General features: G+C 39.6%; 1 protein-coding gene across 1 annotated transcript in view; it reads left to right on the top strand.

The window, feature by feature from the left end:
* LOC146613021 (zinc finger E-box-binding homeobox 1-like) overlaps nt 1–20,053 on the top strand; it is a 75,765-nt gene that overhangs the window by 32,313 nt on the left and 23,399 nt on the right. Inside the window, exon 2 of the mRNA XM_085377562.1 lies at nt 18,664–18,849. Within this exon, the coding sequence (XP_085233688.1) occupies nt 18,664–18,849 (186 nt within the window). The remainder of the gene's footprint in view (nt 1–18,663; nt 18,850–20,053) is intronic.

Below are 20,053 nucleotides of genomic sequence, written 5' to 3'. Positions count from 1 at the left end.
GTTGGTATACTTTTTAAATAATTATTTTGTTTATTATTTGCATGCATCAGTGGAAGGCTATTGAATGAAGATATTTGCCCAAAACATACACAATAAGAGAAGAGTCAACAAGCACATAGGCCACGTTTTATTGTGTTGATATAAACTGTATTTATGTTTACTTTGATCTTTAAAAGTGTTTCCCGGTCTAGTGTAGATACTCTGTCTCTTCTAGGGTCTTCTGCCTTTTTTGCAGTGCAGTCTTATGATCATCTAACTGTTGCTTAATATGTTTCGGCTCCTACTCCAAAAGGATCAGCTCGGGGCTGTTGGTATTGTTTGGAGAATGTGACTCAGCAGAACACTGTGGCAGGGTTAATTGCAAATTGCAAAAAATAAATTTTCAATACGTTTGATGACATTGATGGTGCACAGCTGTCAGTTTTGAGGTGGATTTGATTGGACCAAATAGCTCTGTGTCATAACATGGAACACTTTATTAAGTGTTTTTAAATAGACAGTTTTATTCTGAAAATAAATGGAAATTTCTATTAAAGAAACATTCCAAATATGCTTTTTACACTGTATGGACATCATAGTTATTGCCTTTTTGCGGTTTGTGAAATGTCCTTTAAATAGCAACACTAGTTCTCAGGCGGTTTCCATCTGAGTTGCGTCATTAGGTTTGCCGGTTCCACATTTTGAAGCATTCTTGGTAAAACAAGAAGATGACTTGCTGTTGTTGACTCTGGCCTTCTGTAAACAGAGTGCTTGTTTACTGCTTTTTTTTTTTTACTTGTTGATTTCATTTTTTTTAAAGCTAATCTGACCTAACAGTGACACTCAGACACAGATTGCTCAAATGACATTCTCGACTTGAAGCCTCACTTTAGGGAGACTGATGAGACTGGAAGACTTTTATCTGAAAATCTTTCTCCAGAGCAGCTTCAGTGCATACCTCATCACCCATTAGTGTTGATATGACTCACCGATGAACTGTACTTGATTAGACAGATTATGATGTAGAGCAGAGGTGCAGTCAAACTGCTGGTTTTTCCAGGCAGCTATAGCAGCACTGAGATCTGAGCTGAGAATGTTACGTAATGCCCCGGTGCACTGCCACCCCCTGTGGAGCATGACTCATTACACACATACACTGCAGAAATTCAGCATGTACCACTGGGCAGCTCATTAGCCTGATGCATATTAAAATTCATGATTTGATCATTCACATTTGTCATCATTTCATTTTATTTGTATCATTTATTTGTGTTATTTATGTACGGTTGTGTTGGTGTATATATGTAATGCACGTATACCGCCCAGTGATTTATTCCACAGCTACCCTAAATTAAAAATATTGGTAATTACCAAAATCCAACAGTAAGCACAAGCTTTTTAATCATAATTATATTTGTTATGCTAAAATATAATTATTGTTGTTGTCAATGAATTTTCTAATTTAGTGTTTAAAAAAAAAAAAAAGGCAGAACAGAAAAATTTATTTTAGTGGTTTCATTAATTTCTGACTTCTCAGAGGAGTCCAGCTCAGTGGATTTAGTTTGTTATTTACTTAAATAATAGCACAAGAGCAATGTAACTTTTGGTTTCTACTGGGTTTACATATGTTAGCATGTTTTGTTCTTCTGCTGTGTTTGCTGTGTCTGACAAACAGCTTCTAGGTACATTACCAACACCTCCTGGCAGTAGTAGTGTATTGCACCAGGTGGCAGTAAAAACAAATACAAATCTTTATTTTAAGATAAAGACATATATTAATCACTCTTATAGCTGGCATGCACTGGACAAAAAAAAAGTATAACAACTAATACTACTTGTCCTCGGTAACTGCTTTCTGTGTGCACATCCCAAGTTAGTTAGGTATAGTTAGATATATAGTTGTGCCTGTGATTCCTAAACAGTCAATGTACTTTTGTTAAACCTGTTAAATTAAAGCTAAACATCTGCACTTCATTCACAACTTGATTGTTTGCACGCTACCACAGTGGATTTGAAATCAGCGGCAAACTTACAAAAATAATTTCATTGTCTGAATACTTAAATGTAACTGTAGACACAGATGATGACCCAAAAAGATTTATTTGTGCTCGATGTTCCAGTTGTCCATGTTTTGAATTTTACACTTATAATCACACGGTCTGAATCTGCCTGGGCCAATTTAATCAGCCACATTTGTTTATATCTACATTTTAATATTTCTTTACATATATATTTGTCAGATAAATGCACATAGTGGACTGAAAGACTATTTTTATTTGTTTATTTATTTTAACCAGTAAGTGAAACTTTTGAGATTTAGAATATCCTTTATCATTATCCTGTTAGCCTCTGTTTTCTTCTGAGGCCAAGATAGCTCTTATTAAATTACCATATTTTTTGATAAAGAGTGATAAAGTAATAAAGGGGAGCTCCCAGAAAAAAATCAAAAAACCCCAGGGCCTTCTTGGTGTGAGGACTAATCAAAAACTGAGTCACCAGTTTAATTTATCTCACTGCTCACCACCCCAAATATGGAATTGTGTTCAAGCACAACAATATTAAACCATTTTAAACAAATGTATTAATACGTTTCTTAACTACTAAAGTCCTCCAATGCTTTATTTAAATTACGATCATGTGTTGCTTCCGTCAGTCACTAGTGAGACCATACTTTACAATAAATGGTAGCTTCAGAGGGAAATGACATCACCCATGGTTTGTACCACAGAAGCCACCCAACATCATCTCGGAAGATTACGGGATTAAGGTATAAGAGTCACTCGAGGTCTGTATGTGTCTTCTTTATGAAGAGTGTGCAAGTTTTCTAAATGCCAAATATTAAAAATGCACTCTGAAAAAACGGTAACGTGGTTACGATTAGAGTTATGAATCATTTGTTATGGCTAAACTTGTTATTTGGGAATTTATCTCTCTTGTGAGTTTGTACCTCTTGTATGATTAATGTGAATGTTAGAATTTGATTGTGGTCGAGTACTTGACTTTTTTTTTTAAAAGGCTTTTTCCGATATGACATTGGATTTTAAGCTCCGTCCTCTAGTTTGCTGTTAGAACATGGTGCAGTTGACTGATAACAGCACTGCGAGTTTTCTGTTATTGGATATGATGTATTACACTTTTCATTTCCACATGAATTATGGGAGCTGTAGGAGCTGTATACTCAGGTACATATAATCAGTTTTGTCAGGAGCTTAATGGATCACAGTGATAATGAGAAACTTTGGTTGGACACAAAGTAATGGTTGACCATTGACTGCTATTTTTACCAATAATAAGGACAGACTATGCATCTTATAATATAACACTGCATTATTTTTTTTACTTTTTTTTTTTTTTTTACGTTTTTTCATTGGTCAATTTTTTTCATATTGTACTAATTTAACAGTTAAAAGGACTAACATCCCATACCAAGGTTTCTTCATGGATTAAATCTCCTTACGCATCCTAATTTCCTCAAACGTTCTAAAACAGAATCTCATAGCCACACAACCAAAGCATTTCTACGTGCTTTAGACCTCTGCTGTGACACTGAAATGTGAATTTCTCATAGATTTTCCTTTGCCTCCAGAGTGCAATGAAACTTTTAAAATCATTCGCTCATACTTCACACTCATGGAGCTGTGCTAAAAAGTCTACCTTGTAAAGAGGATCCTTGATCTCAGTGGGACTAACCTAGATTCGTGATGATTCTCTCACTCAGAAAGACAAGAAGAGGTAGATCAGGTAGTCAACTCTCACTCCCTCACTCTCTGAACATTTTCAGTAACCTGCTAAGACTGTAATGGTAAATAATAGATAAAAACTGGTACTTTCCTTTTTTATGCATTCATTAAGTTGTCTGGTCTGTGGCGAGATATTGTGTCCATCATTAAATACTGAAATTAATTTTGAGGTTTTGATTATATATGTTACAAACCAGATTTGTACTGTTGCAGACACATTTCTTTCTCTACTGGTCAGATATCTTGAAAACTGTACTAGAGAGAGCTAGTGCTATTTCCAAGGTGAAGGAAGGTCACATCAAATACTGATTTGATTTAGCTGTTTTCCATTTACTGCACTTTGTATGACGTTAACTACAGCTTTTGCCAACAGCACGCACAACCTGAATCATAGGTCTTTTTCTCTGTTATATTGTAAGGACTTAGCATTAGGGTCCTGAGAAGATGCTAGCATTTTCTAGCATATACTTTTTAAGTTGGGGTGTCGCACGTCCCTACACAGGCCAGAAACAACCCTCTAAGTTGTTCACTCAGGTTTACTGGATGGTTTGTGGATTGTGCAGAGAAAGAGGGTATTATTTTGGACATATATCACCATAAACCATAATTGTGTTGCAAGTTCATGATATATCATCAAGAATGGAGAGTGTTCGTAGAACATGAATCTTAACAAAGACATAACCAATAATCTGCCATACCACACCAAAATAAGAGAGGATAGGCTGATGTGATCTTCAGTAAAAGTTTTTGCAATGACAGAAGACTGATTTAATTTTCAATTAAGTTGAGGCTGGTGATCATCTGTTTTGTTCTCTGAAGATATGTAAATATTTTTTTAATTTACTTGTATTTTATGGAACATGTAGAAGTCTTTTTCTTGTAGGTTACGCAATAGTTTTACTGGTACAACCCACTTGAGATTGCGTCACACTGAACTTTTTTGGCTTCTGAAATGGAGAATGCTAGAAAAAGTTTGAGAACCACTGGGTTAGAAGATGCCATGCTATACAGAGCCCAGCCATCATTACTTTAGCTTATCATAAAGACCGAAAGCACATGTAATAGATATGCAATAGTTTATACAATAGTAAGTAGTAAATTGAGAATTCAGAATCATGCAAATGTCATTTTATGGATATGTTAAAGGAAGATAGTGCACATGACTTATTTGGTTCAGTGTGAAATTAGATTTAGGACACAGTGTCAGAAAAGTAGCCGTTTACCAAAACTAGTCAAGCCTTCTAAATATGAGCTCAGCCTATATCCCATTTAAAGTCCCAGGCTGTTCTCTCTGTGTAAGCTGTAGGCCTTGTGCAGAATACAGAGGTCAGGCAGCTTTTCTTTACTTCGTGCTTACTGAGGAACCAACCCTTCAAAGAAAGAGAAAAAGGTCTGCTTGAGCACCTGGGCAGTGCAGGAAGCAGCTGGACAGTCCTGATTACTCTGTGGACACACACATAGACGTTCTCATGCACAGTTCTCAATGCAGGTTAGCCCTCAGTGACTTATAGAGATTCACTGGATGGTTATTAATCACACCCAAGCCCTTAAAGGTTGCCTCCCTCTCTCTGTCACAGTAATAAACACACATACACGAACATACACGTGGCAGATGCTCTATCTCTTTTGGGGGGAGGAGGGTGGGAGAGTCCCTGGCTTGTGACTTACATTGCTGGCTGGAGCCAGAGGGGCTTTCCTGAGTATGTGTGTGGAGCTGCTGCGTTTAGAGTTGTACAGCGCATGCTTCTCCAGAGGTTGTCAGCTGTGTTAAAGCAAGGTGGGCATGGAAACTCGCCGTTGTGTGCCAGGGAAATAAGCGACCGCACCTCACCTCCATCTGTCTGTGTCGATGACGCAGCCACAGTCTTACCTCATGATGCCCGTCTTTAACAGAAACTTCAGGGACATGACTCAGTGCTACATAGTTAACTACTTCCAGTCATAAAGTGATGACTGTTTTGTCTTTGCTATAACCACTTTTTAGCCTGGAAAGCCCTTATAGGCATGCAGCATGCTGAAAACCAGACAAATCACTTCATGTTCATTCTTTTCAGTAAACAATGTCAGGAAAATAACAACCTCTTTTCAGCAAGAGTTGATGGGATTTATAGAAATGGTACCTTATAAATGATACAAGTAGCATTTTTTTTCTTCTATTCAGTCTTTCCTTTGCTGCAGATTCCATTGCTGAAATGTTATGGCTATAAATTGTTGCAAAATAAAGTGAAATATTGGCAGTTAGCCCAAAGCTTAGCTTGGTTTATTCTACCAGCAGTCCAAAAATGGCAACTTTTACTGCTTGGTCAAGCAATAAAAGTTGTTCCTTATGCTAGAAGTGTTGCTGGAGCTTCAGTCTGTCTAGATTTTATGTTCCTCTTCGTGCATCTTGGAAGTTAAGTGTAACCATGCCAGAAACCTGTACTCTGAGCAAACTTGCTGCTCAAATACCAGGATTTGTAGAAACAAAGTAGTACTTGGAGTCCTATAGAAGTCTGTGGGAAAACAGCTTTGTGGCTTCACCTCTGTGATAGGGCTGAACGATATATCGCATTTGCGATAATATCGCGACATGATCAAGTGCAATTTTCTAACCGCAAAGGCTGCGATTATACTGCGATTATAAGGCTGTCCAAATTACTACCATATCCCAGAATTCATAGCGCGGCCCAGCCAAACTCCAGTTTCCAGCAATGGCGGCCGCTACTAAGTTTTAAAATTACTCATACTAATCTTTCTGGGTCACAAAATAAACTTTTAACATATTTTCAGGCGAGAAAGTAGTTGTGTAAACATCAAATATCTGCTCGGTTTATCAAGATATCCCATATTTGCAAAAGTGCTTCGACGTTTTCAGAGGCGTCTGCTACCCACCAGCTCGACAGCTAGCCGGGAGCTCGAGGGTTACTGATGCGGCCGAGAACGGCACAACTCCCGGCACATCATTTTCAGATCACCGCGGAGTTTCGCTGCTCGGGTTAAACGTAATATATAAGTCACTTAGACAACCTAAAAACGTTATTGTTGGGCTTTTTTCAGTGTTTTGTTTGTTCGTGAGTAAATCGGTTTGGCTGAGATTAAAGTTATTAGATTAGATTATTAATCCCCCGGGTGGGTTCCTCCTTGGTTTTCACACAGCTGACTAAACGTCAAACAGAAAACTTATTAAACAGAAGTATGAGACAGTTGAGAATTTACACCAGTGTCTGGTTATATTTTAGATAGCAAGAAGCAGACGGCCGAGTTTATTAAACTCCACCGAGACAGCGGTGACGCTAATCAGAAGGCTAGACCGTCCAATTTCACGCCTTTAAACTTTAAAGGCGTGTTTGTGTGTGTGTTTATACAATTGCTATTATGTTTGCACTTTATGTGTAATGTTACTGACTGCAGAGATCAGTAAGATGTGTGTATTTTTTATTTATTAGTTTTATTTATTTAATATTATTTTTTAATTGAATGACTGTCTAGTAGTTCACAGATGTCGAAAAACTGAGTGTGGTAAAGCCACTGATTTTTTTTATGTATATTTCTGCAATCTGCACATTGTACTGACTTTCATTTTAATGTTTACACCAGGGTTCCTTGTCAGCACTTTATGCTCAGATGTTTGTAAGCTAAAAATAAACTATTGTGTATGTTCAAATATACTGTTGTGATAGAAGAAGTTAAATAAAAATGTCAGTCATCAATTCATGCATCACCTCATGTCATCATAACAGAGGTCTGTCTTCCAGGAAAGAACAGTTTAAAATTAATGTAATATAGTATTGGCCATACTATATGATGTATTGCTTGTCTTTGTTTAATAATACAGAAGACAAAGACCTTAAAAAATAATCGCATATCGCATCGCAATCGCAATATTGGGGCAAAAAAAATCGCAATTAGATTATTTTCCATAATCGTTCAGCCCTACTCTGTGAACACTTTTCTGCTGAGCTCAGATACTTGTTTTGAATTCTACTGAATAAAAAAAAAGTCTTGGCCGTTTGACTCTGTTTCAAACAGGAGGATTATCTGTGGTACTTTCATTGGCTAGCAACTCTTGAATGTCAGACCTGCCCCTTATTGTCATATCCGTTCTTTTGCAACCAAGATGGCGGCGGCAGAATCGCTCATCTCGAGGCTTCAGAACAGGATTTCAGAAAGCAGTGGATGATTTCATGATAGCTACGTGCATCTGTTATGCGGTCTAATCTTTTATAGCAGGGGTCGGATGATTGGACAAAAATAATCAGCTATCAGATTACAGTCTGGTCCATCACGATTTGTGGGCTGTCTTTTTTGGGGGGGTTTTTGCCTGATTTTCGTATTTGCATTTGCTAATTTGTTGCTGCCTCAAGAACTTAATTCAGTAAGTAATTTATCAACAGCAACGCCTGAATAGTGCACCAAGGCGTGTTTCCTTTTTGTTGTGGTGAGCTGGAGGATACTGTTGAGCTTCTCATTATGAATGACTAGCATTGCTGTGGAGATAAAATAACAGAGATGACAAGATAGGTGTGCATGCTAGGATCTTGGCAGGCCAGCTGCATGTTGCAGCTTTCCAACACACGCCACTGAATGTTATAAATTATGAACCCTGAGTATTTATTGGAAAAAAATAATTTTATATAGGTATCTTCTATGTCATCGTCATTTAGAGTTTAAATATAGATTGTCTCTCACATAAACTACCATAGTTGTCGACTACAAAGGAAAGAAAATGTGTGACTACACCTTTAAGTGGGCTGCCTCTCTCTGCAGCTGCTCACCATGTTAAAGTCTGGTCACATCTAGTAGCAGACAGGCAGCTTTAGTGATGTACACTCCTCTTTGGCTGTCTCACACACACACACACACACACACACACACACACACACACACACACACACACACACACACAGTGGGGTAATTGTCTGTTAGAGGTTTGGCAAAGATCCCAAGCTGCACAGCTGCACTGGGTCAATACACACACACACATGCACACACACCCACCAAGCAAACTAGCTGCGGTTTTGTCACAGTGTGATGTTTTGCTCACACATCTTTCTTTAGTTGGGACTTTTTTAAAAAGTGATTTTTTTTTTCATTCATCCCCAGTAGTACTTGCTCAGGTGGAGTCTTTAGTCATGTGTTGACAATAATGAGTAATATATTAGTATTCAACTTAAATATATGCCAAGACACATTGATTCATTTGTTTAGCTACGGGAAGATCTAAAGACGGAGTGGGTCAGTCAGTTTATGACTGTTCCAGACTCAAATGTTTTGGGGTCTGCGATTTTGTGGGCTTCAGTGACCGTTTAAACCAATAAAGATATGGTGTCTGGTAACCTCTGTACAAACGATCCTTTGGATTTTTCTCTAGTATCATCATGAGGTTGATGTGTGTGGTTTTAGTGAAACTGATCAAAGTTTTTTACAGACATTCATGTCCCCTCAGAATGAATTGTAATATGTAACAGTAGCCTTCTCCTAGAAAAATGACCTCACAGGTCAATCGAGCAAGCTTTTATTACAACCTCTAATTTAGTTTTAGCATTAATTGACAGCTAGTGGCTGTGTGAATACGTGCAAGTACAATGAGCTCTGATGTCATCACCTTTAGACTTTAGTAACCTAGAAAATGGGAATTTCTCATAGTTGTTTAACAGCACGAGGAGGGATTTTCACCTGCAGTAGAACTCGAGTAAATTTTCTCTAATCCTAACTTAGTAATCAAACTTATACCAGCCAAACAGCGAGTGAAAACGAAAATAAATTGAGTGAAACTGAAACTGAAGAATAGCTTCAGACATGAGTCAGGCATGATTGTACATTTACAGTGGAAATGACCCTATTTATCATATCAGAAGTCCTTACAATAGTTATTTCAGGAAGGATCATTTAATTAGAGGACTTGTTAAACAACTTAACTTAGTTAGTACAGCCTCACATACATGCACATACTTATATAGTACTGATAAATAGCATAGTACTGATAAATCACATATGCAGACTGATAGTAATCTATTTCTAGCTTTTGCTCTCCCTCCCCCCTTCTGTCCCTGCACAGCAGCTGACCTTTAACCCAGATACCAGACCATGTGGTCCACTTCGGATTATGTTGTGGTGTGTCAGGCCAACGTGATTTCCTCTCCATGGTCACGTGTCTTGATGTGGGTTTGGCTGCCTGATGCTAAAACTGAGGAAATCAGTTGCCTTGCTGATCACTCAGTGAACCGTTGATGATTTTTGCTTTGCGTATGGTTTTCCGTAAAGCAAATGTTGGGAGAAATTTTTCATTTACTATTTTTTCAGTTGCTGAACGATAAATAGAAGGCTTTGTGTAGAGGGCAGTAGCTGCAGAGGTGACAGTGAGGGAAATTGTGTATTTATAGTAGTGATTTCTTAGAGCAGCTGTTTGTTCTTAAAGTCTATTATTTATTGATGTTTTTAACCACCAGTTCAATTCTTATTTCAAAGATGTTTTTTTTTTAAATTTCAGTGAGAATACCTCTTTAAATGGATAAATAATTTAAAACTGCAAACATAAATTCCAAGATATTGTAAATTCCAACCTGTGACATGTTGTTTCCGCATCTTTGTGTGTGCCAGCAGAGTGCTATTGAAATTAAACCTGGTCTTTTTATTCAGTGGTGGCACGCAGCCCTTGCTGTTATTGAATATAGGCCATAATATCAATATATGACTCTTAACCTGTTTCATATATATCTTACAACAATGTGTAAGCTTAGAAAATGTGCTTGAATAAGGTGAGAAAGGATGAAAACCTTTCACTTGCTCTCCACAGTTTTATTACCTATTTATTAATTCACTGATGTTAACCTAAGCTGAATCATATGGTACATAAAGTTGATATTTTAAGTAAAATATGTGGCCTTTCATAAAGAAAAATGATTTCAATCATGAACAGAAAAAAAGCAGGAAAAATGCATGTATTTTTGTGCTAGTTTTTAAACTCAAACTGGCAGAAAAAAAATCAGAAAAAAACATTAGTTTGGAGTAGTAATGAAGGAGCCTGTTATGAAACAGATTTAATCAGAGAGATGGATGGCAGGAAGGGAGGAATGCTTTTGTCTAGACTTTTCTCTTCCTCTCTTAGCCGGCCTCTCCTCTTCACAGAGCTCCAGATGGGGGATTAACAGTTCACTTGACGCATTGTCATGATGATGTGGACAGGTCTCTGTGTCTCTCTCTTTCTCCTACACAATAACCCTCTCTGGCTTACCTATTATGTTTTTGTCTGTCCTGCTCTGCTCAGTGCTGCCCCCTGTCTGTTGACTTTGTAACAAAACTATGTAAAATACAGCAGAGGAGGAACAGGGTCTGCAAGAATTATGAGTCTCAGGATCATTTGTATTCAGGGTGTGCTCCGCTCAGCTGCTGTTTGGTTATAGGTTTTCATTAAGGTGTCTTCAGAGCAATAGTTGGACCACAGCGAATTTCAACATTGCATAAGGATGTAAACGTCTCAAATCACAAATCCTTAAACTAATCATATTTAACCACACACATCATGCTCATATCTGCTTAACAGATGAGTTTGTGATTAAATCTCATGGTGAAAGGGGGGGGGCAGATTTAGGGTGCTGAGTTCAGCTTTCTAAGTGCAGAGTTGTACCTCCTTTAAAGTTTGTTGTGTTCTTATTTCGTCTTGGTAAATACCCAAAAATTATTTGGGCAACCAGGGAAAAGTGTATTAAAGTGTACCTTAATTACATGAAATGAGACATGTCTGTTACGGCAGCACTTCGAGACGGTACCTGACAGAGAGGGTGTTTTTCTTTTTTTTTTTAATTTTTATCAGTGCAATTAAATGAAGCTCTCAATTTACCGGTCGATCTACGTCCCTACCCTCACCTATGGCCACGAGCTGTGGGTAGTGACCGAAAGAACGAGATCGCGGATACAAGCGGCAGAAATGAGCTTCCTCCGAAGGGTGGCTGGCCTCTCCCTTAGAGATAGGGTGAGAAGTTCGGCCATCCGGGAGGGGCTCAGAGTAGAGCAGCTGCTGCTCCACATCGAAAGGAGCCAGCTGAGGTGGTTCGGGCATCTGACAAGGATGCCCCCTGGGCGCCTCCTGGGTGAGGTGTTCCAGGCATGTCCCACCGGGAGGAGGCCCCGGGGCAGACCCAGGACACGCTGGAGAGATTATATCTCTCGGCTGGCCTGGGAACGCCTTGGTGTTCCCCCGGATAAGCTGGAGGAGGTGGCTGGGGAGAGGGAGGTCTGGGCCTCTTTGCTTAGGCTGCTGCCCCCGCGACCCGGCCCCGGACAAAGCGGATGAAGATGGATGGATGGATGGATGGAATTAAATGAACGTGGAGAAGATCACTCCTCTCCATATCAGGGATGTGCACTGAGAACTACTCGACTTTTCTGTCAGCTGTATTTTATTTGATCCCCTCCCACCTCAAACCGCTCTCACTTGACTGTGAGAGTGTTGCAGACTTGTGACAGTGTAGCTTTATCTGACAGAGTGTGCACTGGATCTCATTTACATTCATTTGCATCCGTTTTCTATTTCTGTTGTTTAATGGTGATTGTGAAACAGTCACCATTAAACAAGCACAAGTGCTCCCCTTCTGGCAGTAATAATGAATTACATTCTCCCAGAGGTGCACACATAGCCACGATGGAGCCACAGAAGGAGCCCTGCGTGGGGTTTAACCTTACTGTGACCTAGCATTGCTCATCACTGAGTTAGCATGCTAACTAGACACCAGAAACAAAGTACAGAGTGAGATTTAGGAATGCAGTTTAAGAAACTACATTTTCATCTGCTAATGCACATGATTTGTCACCTTCACTATCGTGCTCCCAAGATTAATTCTGTTAAATTCAACACGCTGACTAAAATCCAGGAAAAAAGAATTTATGTGTGTGATGCTTAAGCAGTTTTATCAGGGGCTCAGCTGCTCGCGCTTCCCTCCAGCCAGTTCTGTTAAGAATTCCAAACCATTTTGCAACAGGCAGCCTCTGGTGTGTAGGAAAGAAGAAGTGCTTTCTATTATCGGAACTGTCACAAGCCTGCCTGGTTAATAATGTGACTTTTTGTTTAAATGAAGAGAGACACAGTTTGTTGACTTTTTATGTAGGAACTTGCTGCCTACGGTGGTGTGTTTACGCTGAATGCCTGCGGTGTGGTACTTAAACACATTATTAATCTGCATCTAGCCAAACCACAGTGGTTCACCTAAAATACCATTAAGGTTTTTGGTCACACTGTATAAGACTAATCATATTTTGATGCTAAGATTAGTTTAAATGACAACAATGTGTTTAAAGTTGCTGAGTTTGAGGTCAGGAAAGAAAGCATTATTTTTATAAGACTGAGCAGCAAGACAGCAAGTAGCTAAACCGACATTTTTTTTATCAATAATTTGAAATTTGGTAACAGTTTTGTCTGTTTAACTTGGACGACCGATAAAAAAAATCTTTTAGGACCAAAGAGCTAGACCTGCATTGACATGCTAATAACTGCAGTGTCTTGAGTGGCCACTAGAGGCTGGTCCAGTCAGTCCCGATAGACTCCTAATGTCCACCTTAACAGCATTAAAAATGTATTTGTGCTGTTGGTACCTTTTGGAGCATTTTACTTGCATTATCTCACAAATAATATATCCTCATGTCCAGTATGAGGTATATCCATGAAGCTTTTGCTTTGGTCTTTTACTTCATTTTTCACCCCACCGTCTTGTCACAAGTCCTCAACCATTGGTCAACGTCCATGTTTTATATACTGTTGCTGCGTAGAGTCTCCGTCTTTAAAAAAATGTATTTATTATTTAAAGAGTTTAATTTCTATTGTTTGCCCACTCAAGGTTTATAGGGATTTTAAGAAGTATTTAGTTAAATTACTTATTTACCAATTAAGTTACTTTTCTGACACAGTAATTAGATAAGTATTTTAGATACAATATTGACTAAGTAATTAGTAATTAATTACTTTTTTAAAGTAACTTACCCAACACTGCTATAGCCACACAATAGTGACACACAGCTTAACTGACCACCCAAACACTAAAAAAAACTCAGTGATAAGTCGAACACAGGAAATGGGCACTGCAGTTTATTTATAAACAGCTTCAATGAATTTTAACAGTGATCACTTTCACACTTTGATGCTTTCACTATCCAGAAGCCATTTCCCACAGAATAACCGGTCGCGACAGATGGCCGCCCTCCCTGAGCCTAGTTTAAAAGGAGCTTTTTTTCTCCCTGCTGTTGGAGTGTTTGCTCATAGCAGATCACTGGATCATTTGGTTTTTCTCTTTTTTGAACAAAGATACAAATCCGTGTATACATACAAAGCTCCAGCTTGCATGTTGAGTCCAAACATGGGTGTTTGGGTTTTAGACTATTGGTCAGATAGATATGTCTATAAATCTTTTACTAAGTGTTTGGGAGACTAACGCGAAGATTTAAATAATTACAGATATAGTTGAGGTCACCAGCTTCATCACAGTGTACAGATGAGATATTTATTCATTTTTGTTGTTGCTCTGCTCATCACAGATACATGATGCCATATGAAAATTATTCCTGTATTGCTTTTTAACATAAACACATTCAAGGATTTCTAACACCAACCTTTAAAATGTTTCGAGTACTCGTATTTCCATCATTTGATTGGTGTTACATCATAAACTGAAGCCCCAGCAAATGTTTTTTATGACTCTCCAGCCTCTTACATCGATCCAGACAGGCATCGACCTCACACCATAAACACACAGACAGGGCTTTGCATTCACAGCTCTGCTCGTCTGCCTGGAGCAGTGACTGAATTGTCTCCAGAAAGCACCACCTCACTTCTTGAGGGGTGGTGTTGGAGTCTCTGTGTGTTTAAATAAAGTGTGTGAGCTCAGTAGGTGTCATAGGCTAAATGTAGGTGGGTTTCAGTAGGTGTGTGTGATCTGGTGTGCAGTGTTTGCATGCAAAGAGGTATGAGGTAACGGCACAACCTGAACTATACATGTAGAGCTTGTCTTGTGGTTGAAGACGTGCGTGCATTTTTTATGTGTGTGTGTGTGCACCTGTCACCTGTGAACAAACAGCCCGAGCTCTTCTCCTCATTAGGCGTCTTCAGCACCTCTGCAGAGACGTACATCTTCCCTGTGGAGCGCACACACTTACACGCAGTTTTATTCACTTATATACACACTCTCGTGTGCTCGCTCGCGCTCGTTTGTGTTTTCATGCTGACAGTTAAAAAGCCACTGCAGCATATTTTGCTCATCATCACTTACTTGTATGCATCCGTGTCTCGAGCATCTACAGCTTTGTGCTAAATCCCCCCCGCACACTTCTCGCTCTTAAGTTCATTCAGATCGGTCCAGTTGGTCCATTTTTCACACCAAGCTTCCATTAAGAAGTCGTATCCTACAGACAAACTCAGTGACTGCAGCGCAGTGTGAAATAGATTTGCTTTCAGAGGCTGGTAAACAAGTGATTATTTTTACCCTCGGCTGCCATTTGTCCTTTTTTAATATCGTCTCCTCGTATTTGGAGATGAAAATTGCACGTGCATAAAGTCAATGGTTTATTTTTGTTGATGCAGGTTTTAGGGCAGCAACGATTTTGAGGATCAGATTTCAGGATTTAAAGATTAAGATATGATAATATGGTCTATTAAAAAGGTTTTTGCAGTGTTCACAGAGAGAAGGCACTAAAACCAACATTTGTGGCTCAAATAAGATACATTTGTTTTGTCACATTTAATACAAACATGTTCAAAATAATGGATTTCTTTCTGTATTCAGTGGGCATTGACATTTTATTGTGTTTTATGTTAGCAGTGTGGGGACATCTCATTGACATAATGCTTTCCCTAGCCGCTTACCCTAACCCTAATCATCAAAAATGAATGCCTAACCCTTACCCTAAACCTAACCATAACCTAATTGTAACTAAAACCGCATTTTGAGCCTCAAAAATGCCTTCAAACTTGTGGGGACTGGGATTTTGGTCCTCATAAGGCCTGTCGGTTCCCACGAATATAGTAAACTTCCAATTTTTGGTCCCCACAAAGATGTTAATACCCGTCCACATATACACACACACACACACACACACACACTCACACACACAGTCATTTCACTTATGAATGCGTTTCACAGATTTTACAGGCTTAACTTGAAGGTCAAAATATTACAGTCAGTGCTTTCCTGGAAAAACAAGTCAGGTGCTGCTAGAGCTGGGCGATAGAACGATAACGATATGTATCGCGATATAACTTTTACTCGATAGAGAAATTAAGCTATCGCGATAGACCTCGCCGCTCTTGTCATCTTAAAAAAAAAAAAAAAAAAAAAAAAAAAAAAAGTCAGCCAAATTCAGTAGCGCAGAGCCGAACCAATCACAGCCGCAGCGTCACGTCGTGTGACTTGTTACGTACAGCACAAGTGCCAAGCCGCACGTGTGTTTGTTTGGGAAGCAGCCAGCGGGTAATGGAGCCAGCGCGTAATGGAGGAAATGAGTGTGCCGACTAGAAAAATCAACCGAGCGTGACCGAAGAGAAAACAGATGATGGTTCCAACGCCGGAGAGATTGTCGAACGGAAGAGCCATAGAAGTTCCGTAGTGTGAAGGTATTTCGGCTATTTCAAGTCTGACAAAAAACAGAGTAGCGTGCACTGTAAATTGTGCCGAAAACAAGTCTGGAAATACAATAAACTGGTGCATGCGTCACACTGTGCGCCACGTTATTGTTTCGGTGAAATGAATTTCTACAATACCGTTACTGTTAATTCTACTCTCTGCAGTGTTTAAATGCTTACATATACACACAGTTACTGTCCCTCCACACATACGACTCGGTTCTGCTTCTATGCCCCAGCTTTGTTTACTTTTTCCCACCGAGGCTTCTAGACTTCTGATTGGCCAACATTTCTGCACGGTTAGGAATCTAGCGCCACCTGCTGCTTTGGCATGTTCATAGCAGCGTTTTCCTTCATTTCTGCCTTTATGTGTGGACGGGATTCTTTTTTAAAACGAAAACGGAAAATCTCCGTTTTCAAAAATACCCGTGTACGTGTGGACGTAGCCTCAGTCTCTGACTGGAAGCGCTAATTCGTCATTCGGCTTTTGTCAGACTAAAGTAACTGTTAAAACTGTTTGAAAAGCTCAGCTATACAACAAGGAGAGATTGAGAATTTCCTTTTAGTTCTCAGTTTATTTGATATTGACAAAAGTTAGTCAGTTTTGTCTGTTCTTCTGTAAAACAAACTAAGATTTATTTTTAGAATTAATATTTTGTTTCTAAGTGGAATTGACAATTTAGTAGTCTGTTTCGTTTGTTCTATTTTGAAACTTAAACGCTTTAGCGGCTGCCTTTTGTGTAGTTTGCAATATTTGCCTTTATTTATCTGAAAAAGTCTCATGTTCCTTAAGTACATCTACCCTGTTGAACTTATGAGAAATAAATATTTAAATCAAAACAAGCTGCTGATTATTTCACATTTTACTTGTGAGCAACGGCACATTTAAATCTTACAAATATAGTTATTTGGCTTATATCGTGATAGATATCGTTATCGCCTGAAATGAAAAAAACATATCGTGATATGAAAAAATCTCATATCGCCCAGCTCTAGGTGCTGCTATAGCTTACCTGGTTGAGCAGGTGACCCACATACACTGAGGCAGAGAGGCTGCAGGGGCCAGGGTTTGATTTTGCCTCAGACAGTTTCCTGCATGCGAGTCCCCCTTGTTCCCTCCCTTGTGTCTAATTCAATAAATGCTAAAAACAAAAGAGTGAACAGACAAGAAAATACAGCATATTCTTCAGAGGCAGAGTCAGGGTTTCATATCAGGGAGTGATGCGTTTCCTGCTGGATAGCAGGGTTAAGCTGGGCATACACTGTGTGATTTTTTTCAGTCGCGTTAACCAGCTTCTGCTCAAACTGCACGATTGACTCGCGGGGGTTAGAAGTTCGTAGGTCACGATGCAGGGTCTCACACTATACGGCCCGATGCTCTGATGCGACCTGAGTGCTCACACTGTGCGTCCATAAAATGAAGGTTATAACAGAAATTCTGTCGCTCGCTCTCCCTCTCTGTCTTTCACTCACACAGACACGCACACCACCACCATCAACTTTGCTAAATTGCTAATGAAAAACATTGATCAGGCAGCAGTCTAGATCCAGCTATTTTCACGGTTGTTGTGGTCGTGATAATTTTGTGAGGCCACATGGAAAAGGCTCGGATGAGCTTGCCATAGTTCTACAAGTTGTGCCTCCATCGCTTGTGTCCAGATCACACGCTGCACTGCCGTGCTACTCCGTCTTTTTCGCTGACATTTGTGTTTGCGCGTGCGCAGTGTGAGAAGCTGCGCTGACAGCCTCACGACGGTCGCGAGGGTTTGAAATCCCCTGCGACCAAGCGATTGATGATTGGGAGCTGGTCGTGAGGTGTTAATCGATTCTCGTTACCCCACGTATACTACACGATGCACGACGCACGATGAAGGCCAAAATCGGGCCGATCGCCAAAACGGTCGCACGACTCAAAAATCGGCTCAAAATGGGCCAAAAATCGCAGTGTAAGCCCAGCATTATGTATATACAGGATCACAGGTGCTTGCAGTACAAATGAAGTAGATGATTTAATGTCAGCATGGCCTGTTATGTATTTTTGCAACATACATTTCAACTTTCTGTTTTGTTACACACAAACTAGAAGCATAAGTTGAATTCAAGAAGTTTCTTTTATGATGTGAAATGTACGAATGGGAGACATTAAGGGGGCACATAGAGGCTTTTTCCCCATGCAGCTCAGATGCTAATCACACTGAAGTTAATTGCCTTTATTCTGTTCACCACATGTGAATCAAACACTGATTACAGCAACAGGGTGCTGGCTTTTCAGTGCTGGGGTTGAGAACGAGTTGTTTATGTGGTTATCAAGTGGTTAGATCATTTCAAAACACTAAATCTTTTTTTTTTCCTTCCTTGCAGTGACAAACTTCAACAATGGCTTGGAGGCCAGCTCAGACTCCGATGACGAGGACAAGCTACACATTGTGGAGGAGGACAGCCTGCAGGAGCCTGAGGTTACAGATGCTGATGGAACCACATCGCTGGACAGCCATGACCATGACGCCACCGTAACAGTATTACCCCACAACGGGTCCTGGAATGGAGGTGAGGCACGAGCCATGAGGAATGTGTGTTTAGCACAGCAACAGGTGCTTTTCAGGGTGTTTTCACACCTGCAGTGTTTAGTTTCTTTGAATCAAACTCTGGTGCGGACCAAAACAACTGCATCGAGACCTTTTGGAGGATGTGGCGGAGGATGTAGGTGTAGCGGTTCTTTAATAATGTGAATGTGATCTGAACCAGCTACCACATGTACGTCGCAAGTTTAAGGTAAAAAACTTCCTGTAGCTTTGTATGCTTTGTTTTTTGCGATGCAGAAAGGTATTATATATCTGTACGGGCTAAAATAGCTCTAAGATTAATATAAGTTCTCCACCTTATTTCTGTTTACTTTTGTTGCTCTGACCCCAGACACATCTGGCCAGTGAGCGCACTGAACATTCTCACGTGGTTTGTAGTGACGCATTTTTGTTTGCTTAGAGTTTATTTGGGTTTTAGAAGCCAAATGATGGGGAAAAGCTGGAAAAAAGTTATAAACTGATTCGGACTAGAGTAAACAAACTATTAGTATGTAGGTGAGATTAAACACAGGTACCAGGTCCAAAGTGTTTCTAGGAGCCAATCTTGCCACTTAGCAGCCATCTTCAAAAACCTCTGATTAGATAATTTAGATAATACATTAAAAAACCTTTTATTTCATTGGTCACTGCATTTTTTTCAGTTCACTCTCTGATTGGCATTTCTTTCTCTCATAATTTCTCTGTTTATATTTATATATCTTAAGACTAGGCCTTTAAGACTGATCTTATTATCTTTTAATCTGGGACAGTTTCCTGGGCATGCTTGCGCTTTCTTAGCATCTCATCCAGGAGATGCTCGCTACACCCACGGGCTTATACAAGCTGTTTCCACACAGATGTGTAGCACTTCACGGGAAATACGTTAGACGTTTACTCAGCTGTATCTTGGTAAGAGTAGTTCATGGTGGTTTCAGTATAATTCTCTGTAATTCATGCAGCCTTTCTGCAGAATTGAATCAACAAATATTGACCCCAAATGCCTTGAAGTCAATTATCACACTGGAGGGTAACAGCCAGTATTTTTCACAAAAATGTCCTTAGGGCTGGCATGTGTAATTTGTCCTTATTGCTGTTGTAAGTGAAGCTTAAAAGGTGCATTAATACAGCAACGGGTCCGCTCAGTACTCATATTTATGTAATCAAGTGTTGGCTTCTGTGTTTCAGGAGAT

The sequence above is a fragment of the Diplotaxodon limnothrissa genome, linkage group LG18, assembly GCF_057381915.1.
Source record: "Diplotaxodon limnothrissa isolate DT_005_m linkage group LG18, D_limnothrissa_male_GT1.1, whole genome shotgun sequence".
Taxonomy (NCBI): Eukaryota; Metazoa; Chordata; class Actinopteri; order Cichliformes; family Cichlidae; genus Diplotaxodon; species Diplotaxodon limnothrissa.
The sequence above is the reverse complement of the archived record's forward strand: the minus strand, read 5'-3'. Positions and strand labels throughout refer to the sequence as shown.